The 25235-nt window shown below is 45.5% G+C and overlaps 1 protein-coding gene across 3 annotated transcripts in view; it reads left to right on the top strand.

Annotated features, from left to right (window-relative positions):
• Positions 1–25235, top strand: part of FGGY (FGGY carbohydrate kinase domain containing) — a 272803-nt gene that overhangs the window by 125733 nt on the left and 121835 nt on the right. For 2 of the 3 annotated variants that reach the window (XM_066597753.1, XM_066597754.1), the window contains exons 8-9: positions 2310–2413; positions 23440–23547. In XM_066597753.1, coding sequence (XP_066453850.1) covers positions 2310–2413; positions 23440–23547 — 212 coding nt within the window. The remainder of the gene's footprint in view (positions 1–2309; positions 2414–23439; positions 23548–25235) is intronic. The other variant, XM_066597755.1, reaches the window with a different exon arrangement.

The following is a 25235-nucleotide window of genomic DNA, read 5'->3' as shown; positions in this document are numbered from 1 at the left end:
TCTCTGAAATAGATTAGAAGTCCTTCCTAGGCAGTGAACGCTACATCACAGGGACCTGACCTTCAGTGACCCGGCCGGAAGAGAATGCAAGGAATGCAACCTTAATAACAAGCCGGCGTGCAGTGAGGTGACCCCGGGGGCACTGCAGAAGCCCAGCCAGGAGAAGATGTGGGAAGGAGACTGATGGGGGAGGAATAGGGGAGTATAGAATTATTTTTTATGACAGAACCCCTTTAAGCAATCAACCATCTCCAGTCATGTTAACGACTGCTACATCTGCACAATGGACAGACATAGTGTTAATCAGGGGCGTAACTATAGAGGATGCAGGGGATGCGGTTGCACTTGGGCCCAGGAGCCTTAGGGGGCCCATAAGGCCCCTCTTCTCCATATAGGGAGCCCAATACTATGAATAAAGCATTATAGTTGGGGGCCCCGTTACAGGATTTGCATTGGGGCCCAGAAGCTTCAAGTTACGCCTCTGGTGTTAATCCTCATTTATACACACTTGGCAGCTGCTTCTAAGGAGTTAGGTAACAGCTTAAAATCTGCACCGCAGGTCACTTTGTGCTGCAAGGTTTGTCTAAAGCATGTAGAGGGGATTTTTTGAATTGCCTGTATTTTAAGATACTGCTGATTATCGGCAGCCAATTGCTCTGCGGAAATCCGTAGCATTTCTGCGGTGCGTAAAGACACACTAATGGCTTCTTCACATGAGCGTATAGCGGCCGGCCGTTATACGCTACCATGTGATGCACGGACTTGGCGTATACGCCGTCGGGCGGGGGAGGACAGCTTAGTTGTCTCCCCCTTCCCTCCCCCTTGCCGCCTCACCTCCTCTCTCCTCCGCTCTGGCTGTTTGCAATGGGAGGGGGTGGAGTTAAGCTCCCACCCCATCCCCCTGTCCGCAGCCAGCAATGACGGGAGGAGAGAAGGAGGAGGGAGTTTAGCAGGAACAATGCTAAACTCCCTCCCACCTCCCTTCTCCAGCCGGTCATTGGCTCCCATAGGAGTCTATGGCAGCTGCCATAGTCCAGCCAGGGAGATCTTTCCTGCCAGGTGTAAAAGCGCCCGTCTGGGTGCTTTTACAAGGTGGGAATACGCTTGTGTGATCTGATGCATTGGAATCCAATGCATCAGATGGTAGTGTATATATATACGCTCGTGTGAATTAGCCCTAAGGCTGGATTTACACAGGCGTCGGTGTTTTTACATTCACCCGCTGCGACACAAAAACGCGTGAACGAGCGCACGAATCTTTGTGTTTCCGTTCAGACGGCCGCAATGGTGTTGGGCGAAGGGAGACAGTTTAGCTTTGCTAAACTGTGTCTCCCCCTCGCTGTCTCTCGGCAAGGGGAGGAGCCAGGGACGGCGGGGCAGGAGCTAGTGTGCTAAGCTCCCGCTCCATCTCCGCCCCTCAACGCAGCCAACAATGGGAGGGGGTGGAGCCTAGCTCCGCCCCATCCCACCCCCTCCAATTGCAAACAACCAGCAAGGGGCGGAGAGGAGCAGGGAAAGGGGTGGGAGTTTAGCTGTTACGCTGCTAAGCTCCCTGCTAGCACCCTTCTCCGGCAGCTGTCATAGGCTCCCATAGGAGTCTATGCAGCCGCCGCCGCTGTAAAAGAGTCTGGCTGAAATGCACTATCTTGGCCGGCCAGGTGCTTTTACACCACGGAAATACGCCTATGTGCACTAATGCATTGTAAACCAATGTACCAGAGGGGCAGCGTACATCGGCCGGGCGTGAAAACCCATCCAATATATACCTGTGTGAATCCAGCCTAAAGCCTTCTTCACACGACCACAGCTATTGTAGCCGCTACAACACATCGTGACGATCTGAAGCATTTTATACGGTGTGTGAAAAGATAGGTCAGGCTCTATCTTTGGCTGAAATACGCTGGAAGCTCCCATAGAATCTCATGGGAGTTGAATAAAAAGGGAGGGAGTTTAGCTGCGTCCAACGCTGGGAGAAGGAGACAGCTGGCCCTATTTAACTATTAGTAGTCATTCCGAGGATTTCTGCCGATTGAGGGATTTCCGTGCTGCAGCGTATTTTTTTGCCGATACGCCGTAGCTGCCCTAGTAAATGGATGAAAAAACACTAATTGAGATCGGGACTTGTTAGTGGGTATTCTTCTTTCATGCGATTTTTCGGAGCATACAGTCGTGTGAAATGTGTCAAATGTATTATAAGCCGCTTGTCTCTTAACCCCTTAAGGAGATGCGTGAAACACTGTGTAATTGTGCAGCGTCGTTTGACTACCTAGATGACTATTTTCATGCTCTTCCCTTTGTTTCTCGATCAGGAGTGATCGGAGCCGACCTGACCGGGCGTCACCTGCCATGTGAGGATCAGCCAATCACATCCCGGCTGGCGTTGATCTGCGGCACGTCCTCCTGTCATATGGCGGTTGGTATCTCCTCTAGTATTGTGCAGCGCGGTCGCCGTGTCCTCAGTTCCCCTCCAACAAGTCTTTACAGAGACAAGTATATACAATGTGGTATTTATGTCTGTGCGAACGGTTCTGGAAACAAATGGGGCGTGAAGCGCGCTGTTCTGAATCGCCGTCTTCTATTCATCGTTCCTGTAATTACGGGGACAAAAAAGGACACAGACCGCGCAAAACAGCGGAGCAGCTGCTAGTAGGAAATACCTGAAGTGCACGTCTGGATAGAACTGCGGTGCGGGGAACATTCCTGCATCCGGGCTCCTGCACACGGGGGGTGAGGTGCTGCGCGCAACTCAGCACAATGTATTTGCACTATGAATGAGTCTTTTTTGCGTATTGGCGTTTTGCACTGAAACTTTTGCGCCCGCAGTGCATTTTTTTGGGGCACGGGACAAAACCACACCCAATTTAATAATGAGTTGCAAATGTGTTCTTTTTCCCACGGAATCGCTCTGTTTTTGACACATCTGTTTGCACATTTGCGCAATACCCATAGACTTCTCTATGGAGCGCAAATATGCAGAAAGATAGAGCACGTTCTATTTTTTCGCCCACACACTAAATTGACGCGCAAAATCAGCAAGTGCGTGCAAACCCATCGCCATCAAAGGGTTCTATTCTCTGCGTTCTACGCTCGTGCGAAGCCACCCTTGGGGCGGCTGCAAAATCTGCGCCCGCAATAGGCAGCAAATATTACCCATTGATTTCAGCGAGTTACTTCACACGTGTTTTTGTGGGTTTTTTTGCGCACATTTCAAGCATGGAGGAAAAAATGCAGCATGCTCTACTTTGGTGTGCAATTGCGCACTGAAGGCCCCCGTCTGCCCGAAATCGCTCATTGAACTGCGCAATTTTGCTGGATTAAACGATAGTAGGCGGGCCAGACTACGTAGTCCCAGATGCTAAGTCAGCTGATCCGCCAAGTAAGTAGGCTGTCCCGCCTACTCAAACCTGACCTGGACCACTCACTTCACCGCAGGCCCAGCAGCATCATGCAAAAAAGTACAGTAAATGGCGCCAAAATTATTATAGCACACGCGCGTGCGCCCTGCAAAGCACTATATGTCACGCGATAACAAGTGCAGATGCCCTTACGGCCGTGTGCAGATGCCCTTACATGGGAAAGTTACTTTGCTAATTGCCTTTAGGGCTCATTCACACGGACAGCTTAAACATCTGATTTCAGAGCTCAAACCCATAAAAATCCATGTATGTATTCACATGTGCGAATTTTTTTTCACGGCTCACTTAACAAGGGCGAGCGCCATATGGGGCCGTGAATCCCGCCCGCCATATTGCAATGCTCACTAGCAGAGAACCGTGGAGTTTCACCCATTGCTTTCAATAGGCGACCTCGCATGCTACCGCCGGCCCCATTGGAAACAATGGGCGCTGCGATGCAAAAGATAGAACACGCCGCAATTGTTTCCCGCATCGCATAATGTATTGGAAGATTTCTAAGTGGGGTAAAGTAGGGGAAAAAAACATTATTTTAATCCTTTTTTTCCCCCCTCCATTTTAACGGCGATCACGTTTCAGTAAAAGCGACTACCGTAATTGTCTTCGTTCTGCGGGCCTGTCCGGGTGCAGCGATACCAAATAGAGAGATCTTTTTTTTATATAGTCATACTTAAAGGAAAAACAAAAACGGACGACCACCATTTTTCCATTTTTTGTTGGGGGGGTCTGTAGTTTAGATTGGTACCATTTTGGGGAACATACAACTTTTTTACATGTTTTTGTTCAATTGACGATGTGGAAGCAGGAATGTATACTGGTTGTTACGTCGCCTCTAATGCTGGCAGCGCAGCCACGTGCCGCCCGTCCCCCGGTATCCCCTCCGTCCCGTCGGCTGCCAGCGCAGCGCCTGTTGATCCTTTCCGTCTATCATTACTTGGAGATTAACAACATGTTTTAAATCTCCTTTCAGCGATGACAACATCATTAGCAGAACCGTCCGGGATTTCTGCATCAGTATTGAGAAATATCTGCAACATTTTGTTCAGTTCCTTACCATTTGCAAGATCTCTGCTTTTTATCAGTGAATTGAAATATTAGGGGAAATGTATTAAAGCTGGTGTCATATGGGTCTTGCGCATTTATGCACATTTGTGTGTTTTACTGTACTTTTTGCACATGCAAATCGTGCGCATGTGCATGTGCAAAAATACACGTAACCCTACTACTATTCATGAAAATGGCCAATCAGTGTAATTAGTTCAATATGTGCTCTTATCCAATGCAGATGTTCAGGATTAGAGGGCGCGCTGCGTATTTTCTTGCGCAACCAAAATGCACCATCTGAATATACTCAAAGCTTCCTGAGGATCAGACCTCTCCAGCCGGTGTGAGCCTTCCCTCGGTGCCATAAAGGACGCCGCGGTCCTGCCTCGTGTGTCTCGGGCGTCTGAATATCTGCTTATGGTCTCGTTCACGTTAGCGGTTTTACACGGCTATTTGGTCGCAATAAAACGGCAACCGAAAACCGCGGCCGTGTGAACATTGGGCTCCAGTGCATTCATTCACACGGGGCGATTTTTGGGCGCGTAACAAAATTGCACCATCAAATTGGCGACCCTTTTCGTTCACCGATTTTTCACGCTGCGTCAAAAGATATGTCTTTGGACGAAAAACACTGGAGGCTTCCATTGAATCGGGAAAGAAGAGCGCTGCCTCCATTTAAGCATTAGAAGTAGAGATGAGCGAACGTGCTCGGCCACGCCCCTTTTTCACCCAAATACCGCGAATTCCGAGTACTTCCGTACTCGGGCGAAAAAATTCTGGGGGCGCCGTGGCGGCACGGGGGGTAGCAGTGGGGAGTGGGGGGGAGAGGGAGAGAGAGAGGGCTCCCCCCTGTTCCCCGCTGCTCCCCCCCGCACCGCCACGCCTTTCCCCGCCCCCCGGCGCCCCCCGAATCTTTTCACCCGAGTACTGAAGTACTCGAAAATGGCGGTACTCGGGCGCGTAAGTACTCGAAACGAGTACGTTCGCTCATCTCTAATTAGAAGTCATTATAAAGATTTCTGTCGATTAACGAAATTCTGCGCTATGGCGCATTTTTCCTGCGATACGCCCGTGTGAACGGACAGCAAAATGCTATTCTTCATTGATGCGATTTTCGTCCATGATGTGGCCGGCGTAAAAACGCATCACCCATGTAAATAAGGCCTGCGGCTGGGTTCACACCAGCATTTTTTGGCAGATCTTATTTTACAGAAAAAGCGAAAATTAATGGAAAGCAGTCTTCTTTTTTTTTTTTTTGGTGGAACCCTCAGACGAATCCTTCAAAAAATGGAAGGTATGGTTTCCATTCACTTCCATTTTTCACCATTTTAAACTTGTCCTGCGTGACTTGTTCATCTTCCTCTCCCATTATTCTTGCGTGTCTCCTGCCCGCTTGGCATGCTCAAAGAGAAAACCTGATACAAAGACGGAAAGGAAGAAAGGATGACAACGGGTTTCTTTCCATTGTTCGGTCTCCAACTGGCTACAATGTAAAAAGAAAAAAAAAAGCAGATCCGTTTTTGTTCCGTGTTTTGGGCTGCAGTTGGCGCTTTTCATAGAGTGTGAAAAAAACTGCACTTTTATTCTATGTGAAAAACAGAAGGAAGAAAGAAAATTGAAAGACATCTTGAAACTTAACCCCTTAGTGACGGCGCTATTGTAAAACTACGTCCTGCTGTTGCAGGACGTGTATGGAGGGGGGTAGCACCGCTATCTCCCTCCATACAGCACAGGCGTCACCTGTTTATAACAGCTGACACCCGCGGGCAATAGCCGCGCTCGGCCGTTCACGGCTATTAACCCTTTAAATGCCGCTGTCAATTCTGACAGCAGCATTTAAATCCCTCGGGGGTCCCACACGGCCCCCCCGCAGTGAGATCGGGGGAGCCGTGCAGATGTCATGGCAGCCGCGGGCCTGACTGCCTATCAAGCCATCCCCGTGGGGTGGCTTGATAGACTGCCTTTGAAAAAGCAGTATGACGTAATGCTATAGCATTATGTCATACTGCAGGAGCGATCAAAGCATCGCATGTTAAAGTCCCCCAGGGGGACTTCAAAGTAAACTAAAAAAAAAAATCTATAAAGTTTTTTTAATTGTAAAAAAAAGAAAAGTTATAAAAGTTTAAATCCCACTCCTTTTGCCATATCTATTATTAAAAAATCTAAATCATAACATAAAAATATGTATTTGGTATCACCGCGTCCGTAAAAGTCCAATCTATCAAAGTAGCGCATTATTTTTCCTGCACGGTGAACGTCGTCCGAAAAGAAAAATTAAGAACGCCAGAAATGCATTTTTTTAGTTACCCTGTCTCCCAGAAAAAACGCAATAAAAAGCGATCAAAAAGTCTTATGTATTCCAAATTAGTACTATCGGAAACTACAGGACATCCCGCAAAAAATGAGCCCTCGCTCAACTACGTCGGCGAAAAAATAATAAGGTATCGCGCGCACAAAATGACCGCAGAAAATAATTGAAAAAATTTAAATATCTTAAAAAAAAATACAAGTACTACAGCAAAAAAAAAAACTATATAAGTTTGGTATCGTAGTAATTGTACTGACCCATAGAATAAAAATATCAGGTCGTTTTTGTTGCAGTTTGTGCGCCGTAGAAAGAGGACGCACCGAAAGATGGTGGAATGTCGTTTTTTTTTCCATCTCTCTCCGCTTAGAATTTTTAAAATGTTTTTCAGTACATTATATGGTACAATAAATAGTGCCATTGAAAAATACAACTCGTCCCGCAAAAAACAAGCCCTCATACAGCGACGTCGATGAATAAATAAAGGAAGTACGATTTTTTAAAAGGGAGTAGGAAAAAACAAAAATGGAAAAAAGTAAAAAAGCTCCATCACTAAGGGGTTAATGTCATCAGTTGCATTGCATGCATTTCCGTTTTTTTAGCTTCCACGATAGAACAGCAAAAACGCTTGTGTGAAACGGCCTTATTTCTGTCCTGCCTGAGATTGGCCTTGTTCTGCGTCAGATTCCTAGACATGACTGAAAGCCACAAAGGCGTGTCCGTGTTTACTGCCTCGATAACCATAATTACTGGTAAAACCTGCGATGGATTCGCGCTGCACCATGTACCTGGAAAGCTGAGGTGCAGGAGGCGCCTGTAACTCATCCTATAGATTTCTCGCTTCGTCCCCTGATATTGCAGCCGGACGTTCGATGACTGATTGCAGCCGTGCGAGCGGACGAGATTTCGTCTACGACTGGACGATGTTTATATTGTGATACAGAAGTGATACAATCCTGATTTCTCGGTTACCCGTTAACGAGTGGCACATTCTTGGCAGGACTCATGATTGGTATTTCTTTTACTATGCCGCCCTATAGTGTGCCACATGCCCCTACCTGTAAGAGGGAGATATATTGTGTTGTAAGCCCACAGGGGGCACAGGTGCCCTACAGAGCCAGCGCCACACGGCAGACAAGCCTTATGCTTCACACTAGTGAATAGAATGAGGGAAAGCTGGGTGGCACAAATTAAGAGGGACTATATTTGGTTTGGACTAATCATCGAAGTTTTCAGCCAAAATACAGTCTGGTAGTTGAGAAGAACAGAACTTCTCTGATGTATATGGGAATCACGCTGTATTTTTCTTCATTTTCGAGTGTTGGGTGGAAGAGTAATACGGCATTCAGTGTAGTCGCAGGGAGTAAAGGTGAACAGCTGAATATATTAACCACGTCATGGACACATCGTGGCAGAATATAGTCTACCTTATAAACCAGGATGGGAATTAAAGTTAAAAGGACGTTTTGGTTTAGGGACCCAGAAAAGGGCGAGTCTAAAGCCAAAGAATATTTTACAGTTTACATATAGAATGAATCCACATAAGAAGTTGAGTTACCGACTACATAAATTACATCACGTATCCTGTACTGTTCCTGAGTTACATCCTGTATTATACTCCAGAGCTGCACTCACTATTCTGCTGGTGCAGTCACAGTGTACATACATTACTTATTCTGTACTGATCCTGAGTTACATCCCATATTATACTCTAGAGCTGCACTCACTATTCTGCTGGTGGAGTCACTGTGTACATACATTACTTATCCTGTACTGATCCTGAGTTACATCCTGTATTATACTCCAGAGCTGCACTCACCATTCTGCTGGTGGAGTCATTGTGTATATACATTACTTATCCTGCACTGATCCTGAGTTACATCCTGTATTATACTCCAGAGCTGCACTCACTATTCTGCTGGTGGAGTCACTGTGTACATACATTACTTATCCTGTACTGATCCTGAGTTGCATCCTGTATTATACCCCAGAGCTGCACTCACTATTCTGCTGGTGGAGTCACTGTGCACATACATTACTTATCCTGTACTGATCCTGAGTTACATCTAGTATTATACTCCAGAGCTGCACTCACTATTCTGCTGGTGGAGTCACTGTGTACTTACATTACTTATTCTGTACTGATCCGGAGTTACATTGTGTATTATACTTCAGAGCGGCCCCTCCTTTTCTCTATGTTGTTCTTGCCACTGGTAAGCACCCCTAGAAGCTTATCTGGGCTCCCATAATGTGGAAGGGAGACCGTTTATTTTTTCTATATGAGATGACCCTACAATATCTGATGTAAAGATAACTTTTACCAGAAACCAAATTTCATGAATGGCAAGCTCTGTGCATACACTGAACAAGCGAGGAATGATGAAAGACTTTAACTCTAAGGTCTGCAGAATTGTGAATACAGCTCTGGAGTGTAATATTACAGACTGCTGTTAAATACCAGTGTTAGTACTGAAATGCATCTCCCAAAAAATCTGATAGCAGAACATTACATTACAACACTAGAGGACTGCAGGGAGATGTGAGGCCAGTGTAACCCCAAAGCTAAACACTTGGTAGGGGTCAGTCTGGAGAAACCCGACAAATTGCTACAACGAAGGATCCACGGTGCTCGGTATGTGAGTTATCCTGCAGCTCCACCATTGCCTTCATAGACATTACAATCCAACTGAGTATCAGTGCAACTAGAGCTGGCCATAAACACCCCATGTATCTTGGCCAAGCCCAATGATTTCGGCAAGTCTGGCCGATCATCTAAGTTTTCATTAATGACTGAAATGTTCCATTCAGGCCCCGTCCAGGGGTGCCATGTTCGGGATTTTAAACAGAAATTCTAACAGGAGCCCTAAATGGAGGCTATGACAAGGTCTGAACAGGCACTAATATATATGGGGACTACCCAACTGCCCGATCCTTAACTCCCCTGACATCTGCATCGGGGAAGATAAGGAATAAGCAGTTGGATTTCAAGTTGCCTTATCCCTTTGTTCTCGAAGACGTCGGCCACTGTGAGAGGTGTCTGGAGGGGACAGAGGAGTCTATTCGTGGCTTATTCCCTTCTCCACATTCAGAACACATGTACACTATCCTACCAAAAGTATTTGGACCCCCATATCAGTAAACATGTCTTATTGGCATGTTACTTGCCCTATGCCATGCTTCATAAGATGCAGACCCTCGGAGGTGGCAGCCATAGTTTGTGACGGGAACTGCACGCTATTGTATATACGGGTTATGCCGCGGCACACAAGCCATCCATCGTACAGCACAATTCATTGGACGGTCTACTGTGGTGCATGGAGTGTCGTCATTGGACAGTTGAGCAATGGAAGAATGTTCTATGGAGTGACAAATCATACTACTCCATCTTCACATCAGATGGCGGTACCTGGGTGTGGAGGATCCTGGGGGACACCTTCTTCCGCAGTATGTTATGCCAACAGGTAAGTACGGCAGAGGTTCGGTTATCGCCTGGGGATGTTTTACGTGTCATGGTCTCGGTCTGTTGGTTGTAGTGACAAGAACCATGAACATGGAGGTGACCCTGACATTCTAGACAATAATGTGCTGCTGACAATGTGGTAATACTCTGGGAACGGTCGGCCATACTTCCAACAGGACAACGCGCCTTGTCACAAATCCATGCTGTGTTATGTCAGTTTGAGGATATGGATGTTCCACGATTGGACCGGCTGCACAGAGTCCCAACCTGAACCTACTGAACATCTTTGGGATGAGCTGGAATGTCGCATTAGGAAATATAAACAGTGTCCATCTTCTTTGAGAGAACTTTCCAGATGTTTACAGGATGAATAAAGGGAAATATCAGCTAAAGTGTATCGGACATTAGTAGAAAGCATCTCACAGAGAGTATCCGATGTCATTAGGGCCAAAGGAGCCCCACTAAGTATTAACATATGGGAATAAATACTACTTGTGATTCATGCTCGGGTATTCAGTTACTTCTGGTAGGATTGTGTAGAGGTGTATTGGGGTTGGTCGTAAGAGATAGGTATATGGTCAACCTTCGAGTTACGTCAATCACTGAGTGATGCCAAAGTGATATACAGGAGTAGAAATGTAGCAATCACACCTAGGCCCTAGTGTCTCAAAGGGCCAAAGCCCCTACCATACCAGCCTACGAGCCCTGGAGTATTCTCTACTGTAGCTCTCTGTTCTGGAAGAAACCAATGGATCCCCAATTACTGTATATCAATGGATGACCAGAGAACGTATGTGATGTCTTCAGGGAGCTAACAGCTGACCACACGGAGGGGGGACCTGCAGTGTAAAGCCCTTTATATGGACCTGTCCAAGAGCCGAATCACTTGATGCTTCTGGTACGTAGACGACACACAGTGTGAATGGGATCTTTCTTTTGGCTTACTGGAGATTATTAGTCTTCCGTTATTATTTCCCAGGGACCATAAAATAAAGCAGGAGGGGTATGACTTCCCCCTTTACCACTAGTTTACTGTCGTGGCAGAGTTTGTGGTCAGGCCGGTGTTGGACCGCTCTCCTAACGTCAGGTACAGCAGGTTCTACTTCTCAGCCACAGAAGCACCTTTGTACGACTCCTGGGAAAGGGAAGAGGTTGGCAGCAGAGCTGTGAGAAAAGTTTAGTTTTGCTTTTTTTGTGGTTTTGGAGCACGAGAACAGCCATCGGGAGGAATTTCAATAACACAAAGCAGAGGAAGAACTGTAAGGTGGCACCGGAGGACTATTCTAAGAGCACCCAAAAAATAGCAAGACGACCCTCCATGGAGGTCAGTTTTGAGCCTTTTGGGCAGAATGTTTCTTTTCAGTATTGGCATAGTATAAGTGTGTTTGCTGCTTTGTACAATCACTTTTTGTTGGAACGGTCCCCCGATGGTTAGCTGATCACAACATGTTCTACTAAGACCCTCAGCGATCAGCTGTAGTCTGTAGGGGAACCGAGCAGCAAGTGTTCAATTCCCCTACAGTGCCTCCACAGGGTAAATGAAGCATTACATAGCTCTAATTCAACTCAATAGGCTGTCCATGTACTGTACAGACATATCAGGTCCTCCAGAGACCGATAGTCTTTATTTGTATACTGCCACCATATTCCGCAGCCCATTACAAATCAGAGAGAATGCAGAAAAAAATCAGTCATATAACAAGAACAGCTTGAACAATAGAGGTGAGGGTCCTGCTTACAAAAGCTTCTAGTCTATGAGAAGATGGGGAGAATTACGGCATCAAGTTCTGATAGACATTCTAGAAGTGGCGTAAATGGAGTTGAGTTAGATTAGGAGATGTGATAAGCCTCCTTAAGGAGATGTGTTTTTTTTAGGGTGGGGATTGACCTGAGTGTTTGAGGTAGCACATTCCAGAGAACTGGTGCAGCTCAGGAAAAGTGACTGGAGTGGGAGTTTGGATTATGGAGGAACTAAGTGTAAGGACTTTAACAGAATGGAAAGCACAGATAAGGTGGTAGACAGAGCTGAAGGAGAAGGTATGGGACAGTGCAGCACTGAGGAGAGCTTTATGGATGAGAGTGATGAGGTTATATTGTACTAGCTGATATACCCGGCCTCGCCCGAGTTAAATTAATACAGGTGTTTTATGTGTTGTTTCCACGAAGATTTTATAAAGTCAAGGTTACTTTACAGTAACCAAGGAATAAAATATGTATATACATAGAGGAGTGTTAGATTCTCCTCAGGCTGCATATACCAATGTCCTTCTGCAGGATGTGCCACCCCTCCCACTCTCCTCCTTTAGGACCTAAAGAATATTCACACCAAATTTCAAGCTTGTACGACACCGAGAAGTTACATTACATAGTGGTGCCAATACTTTTGCACTTAGCATTGAATAATCGAGTTGCGACCCCTTTACTTTTCCTATTTAGGACCTAAAAAATGTTAATCTCAAATGTTATGTTTGTACGACATCAAGAAGTTAGAGAATTAGATTTGGTACATTACACAGGGGCGCCAATACTTTTGCACTTGGCATTGAATTTTTGAGTTGCAACCACTTTACTTTTCCTATATAGGACCTAAGGAACGCTCCTGCCAAATTTTATATGTGTACGCCATCGGGAAGTTAGAGAATTAGTGGTGAGTCAGTCAGTGAGGGCTTATATATATTCTATAGTGGACGCGCAACCAGTGTAGTAACTGGCACAGGGTGGAGGCATTGTGTAGTGACTGGCACAAGGTAGAGGCATTCGTGTTGTTACTCTCACAGAGTAAAGGCATTAGTGTAGTGACTGGTATAGGCTGGAGGCATCGGTGTAGTGACTAGCATTGGCTGAAGGCATCGGTGTTGTCACTGACACAAGCTGGAGGCATCAGTATAGTGACTGACACAAGCTGAAGGCATCGGTGTAGTGACTGGCACAGGGTGGAGGCATCGTGTAGTGACTGGCACAGGGTAGAGGCATTTGTGTAGTTACTCTCACAGGGTAAAGGCATTAGTGTAGTGACTGGCATAGGCTGGAGGCATTGGGGTAGAGGGTAGTGACTGGCGCTGGGGGGAGACATTGGTGTAGCGACTGGCACAGGGGGAGGCATTCATGTAGTGACTGGTACAGGGTAGAGGCATTGGAGTAGTGAATTAAACAGGGTGGTGGCATCGGTGTAGTGACTGGTACAGGGTAGAGGCATTGGTGTAGGACAGAAGGATTAGCCTGGCTGCTGCATTCAGGATTGATTGGAGAGGGGAAGATTGCTTAGTAGAAAGTTATAGTAATACAAGGAGAACGGATCAGAGGAAGAATAAGAGTTTTTGCTGCTTCTGTAGTATGAAAAAAAGCAAATTCTGGAGCAGACCCCGATTTTTATTGTCTTTTTAGCCTAATGAGTTCCAGATGTGTTCTTTTCCACGTGGAATTATACAGTATATCGCGCATCTACCTGCGTATTGCGTCTGCATTTGTGCACCCCCATAGACTTCTATGGAAACCATTATTGCGCAAATGTGTAAAAAAGTAGGGCATGCTGTGTTTTGTTTTTTCCACACGCAAAAAATTGAAATGTCAAAGAACTTATTAACATCAGTTGGTTCTATTCTGTGCGTAGTGCGCGCAAATTGGGCACACGCAAAAACGTGCTCAAATACGCCCGTGTGAAGGAGCCCTTATAGAAGAATAAGACCGCGTTAATCTTCTAATTTACTTATATTAATATGTTGCATCCTTTGTGATAAAAGAACACCTCCCCCCCCCCCCAAGTATGGTTGGATCATGCCACCATACCCGAGGACGGCCGGGATAAGAGCCTGTTGCACTCGTGTAAGAGAGGAGGGTGAGTAAAGTTCTGCATCCGCTGATAGTATCAATCTGCATAGCACAAAGTCCAAAAACTGCATCTAGGTACGAAAGGATATGAATCCGATCCCCTTCATTGCTGGCAGTTGCACTCTCTTCCACTTTATTAGTCCTCCGCAGTTGGAGTTTTCTTGGCTCCGTCTCGTAGCGTCTTCTGGGCCTTGCCAGTTCGTGCCGTTTATTGACAGGTGCCCGACTCTCATCCTTTACTCTGGATTCTTAATCTTTCTATTAATAGTCCTCGCTATTTGTTCTGTCTTCCACATTTCCAGTCTCCTTTTCTTCTCTTCTTCTATCTTGGATCCAGCGTCGGGCAGATCTTGTTCTGTGAGAAGCTCGGTGTCTGAGTTTTGACAGCGGCTGGGAAACACCAAGACACCTGCCAACTCTGGAAGTTGGGTATCGCCTGGAGCCACAGTGCTGGGCATGCTTCTCACATCCATCCACGGCTGTAGACAGGGCAGGAAACACAAGCTGGCTCACACTGTTCTTGTAATGGGATCTTGCTCAGCCTTAGTGTTGGCCAAACCAACAAGTGTATCGTCTTCCTGGTCTTCGGAGTGATAGGATGTGCCATGTGCTCTGTTTGTACAATGCTAAGAGCAGGCTCGGGCGCCGAGGATCAGCAAAACAGATTCACTCACCACATGTATACTCATTACACACAAACAACAAAAATAATGTGAAATGATCATTAAACAGTCTGGGAGCGGGCACCCCATGCCTGGAGAAAAGTCCTTCAGTGGAAGTCCTTAAAGAGACCTTGAGTGTGCATGTGCCTTTAAAAAGCCTCCCTAATAGCTGGGCATTCTGCTATTTCTGTGCTCCTGCCCCCAGCATTGGCGGGAACCATAGCAGGAGATATGGGACCTGCACTTATCAGACTTTTATAGTATATCCTGTGGCTATGCCATAAAAGTCAGAGATGGGAATATCCATTTTAACCCCTTCCAATCCAATTTCCTTGCCACCTGCACACTCACCTGGCTATTTCTGGCACTTCCTATTGGAATGAATGGCACGGTGAAGCACATGTGTGGCTACCATTATCAAACTTCGGGGGCGATTTCTTGAGCTGGGAAAGCCCTTTTAATTCCCTAATGCCACAGGACGTAAGTTTACATCCTCTAGATAGAACGAGCTCAGAAGTGAGCCCACGCGGTCGTGCAGAGGGAGCCAGCTGTGACTGAGAACCAGTCTCTTACTGCAACAGCGGGGATCAATGAGAAGACCGATCCCCACTGTTAATCCCTTACATGCCGCGATCAATGTACATCTCTGTGATGTCATTGGCCTTCTGCTATGTAATCGCACAGGGCCGATGGGTGTCCATGGCATTCATGCACTGGTGTCCGGGCTTACCATAGCCCGTTATCGTTATTATGAGCAATCATGCATTGCAGCACAGAAGGACTGCAGTGTATTATCATAGCGATGTAAAAGGGAAAAAAACACGTAAAAAAACTAATCTTATTTTGTGCCCTTTCCCCTCTTTTTATATACAAAACATATTTGTTATCATATCCGTAATGGTGCCAATGAAAACTACAGTTCGTCTTGAAAAAAACGAGCCCTCACAGAGCTCCATCGATGGAAAAATAAGGAAATATGGGACTTTGCATGCAAATATGTAGAATTTTTTTTTACAAAAAAGGGATTTTATCGTGCAAACGTAGATAAAACAAAAATCCTCTTATCTCGGTCTACTCCCCTCTGATGCTCCAAGGCACCTCTGTCAGCCCATCGATGCCTCTGCAACAGAATCGTTGAGTTCTGCTACTGTATTTGTGTGATGAGCTCAGTTCTGGGGCTGTATTTATGTACTTAGTTTGGCTTGTGCTGTATTTATGTACTGACCTTGATTCTGGTATTGAATCTATCTTCTAAGATTAGTTCATGTTTTGTTTATGTTAGGAGCTTGGTTCTGGTGCTGTATGTATGTACCAAGTCTGGTTCTAGTGCTGTATTTATGTTAGTAGCTTGTTTCTGGTGCTGTATGTATGTACTGAGGTTGGTTCATGCTGTATTAATGTTATGAGCGTTGTTGTGGTGCTGTATTTGTTTTGAGCTTGGTTCTGATGCTGTATTTATGTTAGCAGCTTTGTTCTGGTGCTGTATATATGTACAGAGGTTGGTTCATGCTGTATTCATGTTATGAGATTTTTTTGTAGTGCTGTATGTATGTTATGAGCCTGGCTCTGGTGCTGTATTTGTTAGGAGCTTGGTTCTGGTGCTGTATGTATGTACTGAGATTGGTTCCTGCTGTATTTATGTTAGGAGTAGTGATGAGCGAGCGTACTCGGTTCGGGTGTTTTTGAACTCGAGCACCGCTTTTTCCGAGTAACTCACTACTCGGACGAAAAGATTCGGGGGGGCCCGGGGGCGGCGTGGTGGAGCAGGGGGTAACATTGGGGAACAGGGGGGAGCTCTCTCTCTCCCCCCCCCCCCACTCCCCTCTGCAACCCCCCGCTCACCCTCGGAAAAAGCGGTGCTCGAGTTCAAAAACACCCGAACCGAGTAGATTCACTCATCTCTAGTTAGGAGCTTAGTTGTGGGGCTGTATTTATGTTTTGAGCCTGGTTCTGATGCTGCATTTATCTAAGGAGCTTGGTTCTGGTGCTGTATGTATGTACGGTGGTTGGTTTATGCTGTATTTATGTTATGAGTTTAGTTGTGTGCCTGTATTTATGTTAGGAGCTTAGATCCTGTGTTGTATTTATGTTATAAGCCTGGTTCTGTATGTATGTTAGGAGGTTGGTTCTGGTGCTGTATGTATGTACGGAGGTTGGTTCATGCTGTATTTATGTTATGAGCTTAGTTGTGTGCCTGTATTTATGTTAGGAGCTTGGTTCTGGTGCTGTATTCATATTATAAGCCTGGTTCTGGTATACTACCATGTTGTTGCTTTCTGCACAAGCAGAATACAGGAAGACTGCCCATCAGTGCATGTATATTGTTTTTCGTTACTGGGGGTGGGTTGAAAACAAATTCTACAACGGGTGCCATCTAACCTAGGTTTGGCGCTGCATGGTGGCCGAATTAGTTGTCATCCAGCTTTTCCCAGAAGCTCTCATAACTGAGAACCTGAAGACGTGGCTGTGGCAGATACTAATCACACATTAGCTTCCTTTTCCTCGAGACAAAGAGCTTCTTGAAATTCACTCTTGGAATCCCGGCTGCTAATTGATACATTGAGCAGTAAGAGCCTGGAATAAATCCCCGCTCGCGGTTCTCGCTCCGGCCTCGGATTGATCTGTTCGGCGCAGAAATGACTCATGTATTGTAACTGGAAGAGGTCAGCGCTCACTTTCAGATTTCTGGAAGTTATTTCTATACGACGCGTGACGCATCCAAGTGTATCTGGAGATTTTATTGCAGATGCAACGTGAATGTCTTGGCAAAAGCCTCTGACTTCAAAATAAAAACATGATGGGTTTGGGGGGGGGGTGGAAGGAGTGAGGGGTTCTCGAGAATTACCAGCAAAGGCTTCTGTATAACTTGGCTGCTGTTTCCTTGCAAGTTGTGGAGTTTGGTCTTTGTCTTGGTCAGAGAAGTCCATAATGATATCAAATGGGAACCAGAATACCCGATTGTCTTCTAACTAGTTGTCACCCAGCTTTTCCCAGAAGTTCTAATAACTTAGAGCCTGAAGACGTGGATGAGGCAGATACTAATCATGCATTGGCTTCCTTTTTCCTGGAGACAAAGAGCTCCTTGATATTCACCCTTGCAAGAACGTATGGTCTTCTTATTGGACCATAAGTAGATTATCCACCAGGCGCCATAACCGTTCTAACAAAATTATCACATTATGTCCCAAACAGCGGTTCAATCTCTATGCAAGGCTTTGCATTAACTATTGCACCAAATCTTACACTGTACGGTTATATTAACCCTTTATGGCAGTCGCACAAGATCTAAGACCCCCACTCTGGTAGAAATGTTACGTAGGTACCAGCATTATACATTGATAGTGATTACAGTGAAGTTACCTCCAGTGGTGACAGGGGATTAATATCGTCTGTATAATTTTTTTCTTCTCTCTGGGCCAGACCGCCATGAAAACTTCTTCCAGGCATGAATCCTCTCTCCACAGTTTCTCCTTCCTGCTGCTACCCCAAAGAACCTCTCATATTATTAGCACCTTCATAGTATCTGTTGTACCATAAAGTAATAATGTCCCCTCTGTAGTCCCCTAATATAATAATGTGTCCTTTGTGGCCCTACTTATTTGTTCCCCTATCTCACTGCCAGGCCCCTGCTCCAGTCTGTCCATAAATGGCAGTAGCCAGTCCATCTTCCTAACTCGCACAGAACTTGCCGGACGCACACACAGTCTGCAACCCCATGACTGTGTCTACAGACACACTGTATGTCCTCGGAGCCAGAGAGGAAGGTGAAATCAGGCTATGTTGGGTACAGGTCTAGCAAGTCCTGTATGAGTAGGGAAGGCGGACTGGTTATCGCAGCTGATGGATGGACTGGGAGAGTGGGAACCAATGAAGGGCAGGAATTGGGTCAAAGAGCATTCCTCCTGCGATGGTGGGACAGTCCCCAAAATCTGGGACTGTTCCACTGAATCCAGGCTAGTTGGAGAGGCTGACTTATCATGTTTTCCTATTATAGCCCCCGAATATTCTGCATCCCATGATATCAGAACATTTAGAGACTACCAAAACCCAGATTATTCTTGCAGGCCATGAAGTTGCTAGATTTCATCCATTGGGTTTTCATCTGCTGCTCTTTAGTCCCATGTATTTTATGTGGTTGATCGGAGTAACGTAAACTGCGCAGATTTCCACATCCTAATGTAAATCATCCGCTTCAAAGTTTACATTCATGATTCTAAATCATTATTAATCTGACAAGTAAATAATCACTTTACATTCCATGTTTAGAAGTGAATTTGTGTCTCTGATTACATCTAATTGTTCTTCTTGTCAGAGGAGCTCGAGAACAGCCGAGCTCAGCAAAAGACGATCTGGTAGAAAGTCTCCCCGACCCCAGAGAACCTACATGGGGAGAACATGTGTCCTGTGATAGAGACTCACAAAGGGAAACAATGAGGCTAACTTCACACGGGCGAGTGCCATATCGGTCGCGCTCGCCAACATGCAATTTTGCCATGGATGCGAGGCGTTTTGTGTAACAGAACAGGCTTGTATCACTTTGGAGAAGTAGCGATTATGGAGTTTCTCCCATTGTTTTCATGCACCTCGAACAATATGCGATGCGAGAGCACGCTAAAAAATAGGACATGCTACGCTTTTTTACCGCAATGCGGAAAAATATCGCTTATGTGTATGACCTCATTGAAAAGCATGTGTATGACCCTATTCATCTCGCCCATGTGAGAACATGGAGTAACATGGATGACATCTCCTTCATCATCCACAGGATGGTCCAAATCTCACCCGGCTCATGTGTAGAACAATCACTTAAATCTGCCCACAATGGGGCGAAATGATCTGCGCATGCGCCGATCCGTGATCATTCAGCACATGCGCGAGATTTGAATTGTTCGGTGGATGCCATAGTGCCGCGGTAGGTGGAGTTATGGCGCAGGTTCAAAATATGATGCAGCCGAAGGAGTTACAGAAATATGCAATATTTATTTACAAACAAAGGAATGAAAGTAAGTGATGTTATAATAACTAACGAGTAAGCAATTAACTTAATGTAACGCTAATTACCTTCTAACTGAATCCTAGTATTGGATACTTTACACACAATCAGAAACAATGCAGGCAAAACAGTATCAATAATGTAAGTCCAAGATTAATCTTGTAAAGCAGATAAACGAATCACAGCGCACACACAGCTTCTTTTTGAAGGATTAATGATTCACTTCCCACAATATAGCAAATCAGGAACACAATTGAGATAAATCCTGGTATAAGTGTCTCTGAGATTGCCGGCTTCATTCCAATCAATATCTCTGCCTTTAACCCACTCTCGAGTGTTTAAATGCAGAAATTGTAGCAGCTGTTTAAATGCTCGCTAATGTCTCTGTCTCTAATTGCAGCAGGGCTGCTGGCTAACTATTTGGTCTCTAGCAGTGTGCACATCTAGCGGTTTCACTGAGGCCAGCCTCACTTACATTGCAGAAGCACTCTATGATCTCCTTTCTCTGTGTATTCGCCAATGTTGGTTATCTCTTCCCCACTCAGACCCACAGAATCCTCCTCCGGCAGCTCTATGAAGCAGTCTCCAGGCCCTTTGTACAGTCCAGTGCTCAGCTCCTTTGCCTTTTTCTCCTTACTCTCTTTACTGCTGCCTCTTGCAGTCTTCAGCAGCTCTCAAGCAGCACCTAAGCCCACTAAGTTAGTCCCTGCGATCTGAGTGTGGGGGGAGCAAAAATTCCTTTTATACCTCAGACATTAGGCAATCAGTTCTTATTAGCGAGTATGCTCAAGACCGCTGCACCAGAATTGGTCTGAGCCCACCTAGCAGACCATTCAGGCACTATTAACATACAGTGCAGGATATATTAAAGGGCTGCTTTACAAGGTATGCTGGCATTGATGATGATGATTTATGTGATCAGTCGTTGCCGACTTTCAGTCACCTTGTGGATCAGCATACGCCATGCCTCCCTGTCTTTGGCCGCTTCCTTCAGATCTCCCACAGTCATGGTCGTATCCCCGTTGATTGTATCTAGCCAGCGTGTTCTTTGGCGTCCTCTTCTTCTGGACCAACTGACTGTGCCGAGCATTAATGTTGTTTCCAGAGAGTTGGCTCGTATGCCATGACCCAAGTATGAAAGCCATTGTTTGGTGATTTTGCCTTCTATGATGCTTTTGGTCTGACCTGGTCTAGGATGGCCTTATCTGTGATCCTCTCTGTCCATGGCATGCGCAGCATATGCCGCCATCACAACAGCTCAAAGGCCTCCATCCCTCTTCTGTCTACTTTCTGGAGTGTCCAGCTTCCACATACATATGTAGGTATTGGGAAAATGATTGCATTGATTATGCGGATCGTTGTTGTAATGCAGATGTCTTTGCTCTTCCATATCTTCGTCATTCCTTGCATTGCACTACGGCCAAAGCGGATTCTTCATTTGATTTCAGGTCCCGATTCGCCACTGCGGTCGATCTGGGATCCAAGGAACGTGAAACCATGGACTGATTCGATGATCATACTAGCATAAGCTGTGGAATTAGCTCCACTTTCATGTTTTGTAGCTGAACTGGTGACTGGTTCCCTTTTAAAGGGATTTTCTAGGACTTTTAAAAGCTGGCTCATGGCAGAGAATGTAATCAGATAATAAACTATTAAATGCTTCACCTCCAGCTCAGCTGCTCCATTCCTGACGACTATAGTCCTACAGCGGTCAGATGTCCTTCAACATTCACATGACCGCAGCAGCCTTCAGCAGTTACATGCAATACATGACAGCATTGTGGTCAAGGCCAGCGATTGACTGCAGCAGTAAACGGTCTCCATCGTTCACTGTCAATCAAGTCTGATGTCGCCCATCAACAATGTGCAGTGCAGATCGCCCACTTGACACATTCACGGCACCGGGTACGGAATCTCAGAATAGCGAATATGGGGGAACGAGGATGAGTATAAAAAAAAAAGGCATGGTTGGGGTTAGCGCAGCAACAAAGTTATGCAGCCGACTTTGCTGACATGACAGGTCCTCCTTAACAGATGCCAATCCTCTATTGCTTGGGCCATCATATTACTACCCTGCAATGCCATTGGCAGGAACACTCAAAACTAGCAAAACTATATATCCCAGACAAGGAGCCGCTGGCAGGTTGCAGCCTCTTCATTCTTTTTCCTGTGATTTCTACAGAGGTCATGCAAGAACACAAAGCACCATGTGATTGGGCAGCTTAGTACGAGGGCACCCGGGCACACAAGTCATTTGTTTCACCTTGGACCCCTAAAGTTCTGCCATTGCTTAGTCTTGTATATGTTAATATCGTGCCCCATTCTCTCTGGCCTCTCCGAGTCTCAAAGACGCTCCTGGCTATTAAGCATGTGACAGCAGGTTAATGTATCCAATATGAGCTATTTGTACTTTATAGATAACAAATGTCTGCTACATTCTATTCCTGCTCATCATGGGCGGTCGGAGGTTTTATAATATGCTGCAGCATCTTTGCACTGATCCTTCCCAGCGATTCGCAGATGCATTTTCTTTAAGTTTTCAAACATAATTGGAAAGAAATGTCCAATATAAACTTTTATAGATGGCATTAGCCAAAGTAAACAGGGATTGCAGGCCTGAATTGCGGAACGAGTGTCTGTAGATCATCAATCATAGAAAGTATTTCATGTACCGGGATTTCTGATCTGCTGAGAGGTTCACGGCTGGGGAATGCACTGTATGCTGTATATGGGAACATTCAGTATACTGTACAATCACTATAGTATGACATACGGGAGGACTGGGCAACAAAGCAATCGTAGAGGACCTGCCATCTGATGTTCCATAGACTCCAACATGCAAAGTAGGGGCCACAATGTCTGTCCCTACATGATAATGAAGCTGATTACTTAGGAGAACAGAGTATCTCACAGTAGATGAATTCTCCAGCAATGGCCTAGTGACATCACTAACCCCACCCCTGAGGAGCAGGGCAGACACAAACTTACAAATGTTCCAGATTATCAGAAGGATTTATGGAGTTATTAAAGGGCCACTCTGGTGATTTTTTAAAATTCATTCATTATGTAGCTCTACCTCCAGTATATATAAGTGGGCTGATGTTACCTCGGTTAGTCATTTCTTTCTGTCTGAATCTCTTAGTCTCTTTTTCCTCAGATGGTCATGTGTGTTCTTACCAGCTCTGATCTACTCGGAGCTATGGTTTCATGTTGCAGTCAATTTCTCAGCCAGTGTGATGTTGTTACATGGATCTAGCACAAAAACTGCTTAGAGAGGGACATGGACACTCCTGTCACAGTTACCGCCAGCTCCTGTCACACAGCTATAATAGAGGAGATCAAAGCTCAAATTTCTGACTGTATGCTTATGGTCTGTAGCTTATTTAGGTGACTATAGAGGGTAATGATAATTAAACAGACCACATCCGCAAGCAAAAATGGTATAGCCTTAAATAATGCTGGGCTGATCCATCATGGGTTAGATGTGAAACTAGAATGTGAAAAATCAAGATGGTGCCTGATAGGCATCATACAGGGGGGCTGCACAGAAGAGAAGTGACTAGAATACATAGAAGAGACCTCCAGAGTGTGAAAGGAAATCTGATGAGGAGGGGCAGGGATGGAACAATTTGTTTTCACCGGAGTGGCCCTATGAGTTTAAATATCTACTTGAAAGCCATATGCAGCCTAATGAAAATCCAGTCATGTGCTATTTCTCTTTCCTCTTCATACAGATCAGTGAGGAGCCTATATTTGTCCCCGGTGTCTGGGGACCCTATTACTCGGCCATGGTTCCAGGATTCTGGCTCAACGAGGGTGGACAAAGTGCAACTGGAAAGCTAGTGAGTGTGTTGGTACAAGATATTATGGGGCATCATATGTGTAGCATACAGCTAATATGGCCAGGAGGTGATAAAGAGCCATAGCTATAGTGTACTATGGTTTCTATAGCATTGTAAGCAGATCTCCATTATTGCTAAAAATGCCTTGAGCTGCCTCTTTATTCTAGGATTCACCAAGCATCCGTAGATAAACATTTGCATTGATTTCATTGTAAAACCTCATGGGCGGAGCCACAGAAGAATAAAAGGGGAGGAGAAAGCAGGGGTTGTGCACTTCTGAGAAGCCTGGGTGACTCTGTGACTGAATGATAGTTCCAGAGCTGCTAAAAATGGCTGCTGTAACTTAATGCGGCCCAAAAAAGTGTCACATTGTTGCAAACTCCATAGGTGTTGATAGTGTGTCAAGTACTTGTTTCCAAATTTAAAGGGGATGTACCACAATTGACATTTATCACCTATCCATAGGATAGATATAAAAGTCTGATTGGTGGGGGGTCTGACCACTGAGATCCCCACCGACCCTGAGAACAGGGGTCCCGGTTTTCCTGCTCATCCTCACTGTGAACTCACCGCATCCCACGAAAGTGAGAATGAAATTGAATGGAGCAGTGACTCCACATGCCCGGTGCTATTCCATTCAATGGGACTGCCAGAGATAGCTAAGCACCTGTACACATGTGCTACAGGCGTTCCATTCAAACTCCATGTCACTGTGGGTGGGTGCAGTGAGATAGCACTGAGGAGGAGCAGGGAAAACGGGACACTGGTTTTCAGGATCAGTGGGGATTTCAGTGGTGAGACCCCCCACCAAACAGACTTTTATAACTTATCTTATGGATAAAGCCCCTTTTACACAGTGCAATTTACTTTGGGTAAATTTTCTGCCCTTATCAGTGAGGGGGAACAAACCAGCAGCTACTCAGTGACAGGATGAGATAGCTGTGTAGTATTGAGTGGGCGTGCCTCTACACAGCCTCTGATAGAGAAGATGAGAGGGGAGGGGTAGCTGGGTATCTGTGCATTCAAGAGAAAGACCAGCTGATCAGTGCTAGGAACACAACCCAGCGAGAAATCTGAATGTAGGAGAGCCTGCAAAGCAAGTATGAGGCTTTCTAAATGCATGAAAAGGAAAACTCAATACAATTAAACAGAGTGCGTTATTTTTTCTGCAGGGACTTAGTAAGATGCGTGGATTAATTTGTTATGCCCAAAGTTTCTATAGCCTTTATTGCCTATTTGATTTGCTTCTGAGGCCCTTCGATCCTTGGTGTTTTCGGCTGCCTTTTCCTACCATGTCATACTTGCTGATCAGCTGCAGTAAGATTTGCCATATATCCATCTGCCCCTTCACATCTTTAGATAGCAGCATTGTGGTATGAAGTGATGGCGGCACATTGATACCTTGCATTATATATATAGATGTTTAGTCATGAGGCTTAGATAATCTGGTGTGACTCAGATAACGGAGCGCTCCGGCCGCTGTATCTGCAGCATTTAGATATTGATTCTGGATATAAAGTCATCCACAGAGTGAAGAAACAAGCCGGTCATCCTGAGTCATCCTGATACACCGTGCAATCCTGAGGTCATCTGATGATGTTTTCCCAAGACGGGCTGTCAGGGAGGGTATAGAAATGAAAATATATGTAAATAGAAGTAAGTCATCTTATGTCAAGGTGTTAAAATCC

This window comes from Eleutherodactylus coqui, chromosome 3 (assembly GCF_035609145.1).
Source record: "Eleutherodactylus coqui strain aEleCoq1 chromosome 3, aEleCoq1.hap1, whole genome shotgun sequence".
Taxonomy (NCBI): Eukaryota; Metazoa; Chordata; class Amphibia; order Anura; family Eleutherodactylidae; genus Eleutherodactylus; species Eleutherodactylus coqui.
Note: the sequence above shows the minus strand (reverse complement) of the source record. Positions and strands in the feature narration are given on the sequence as shown.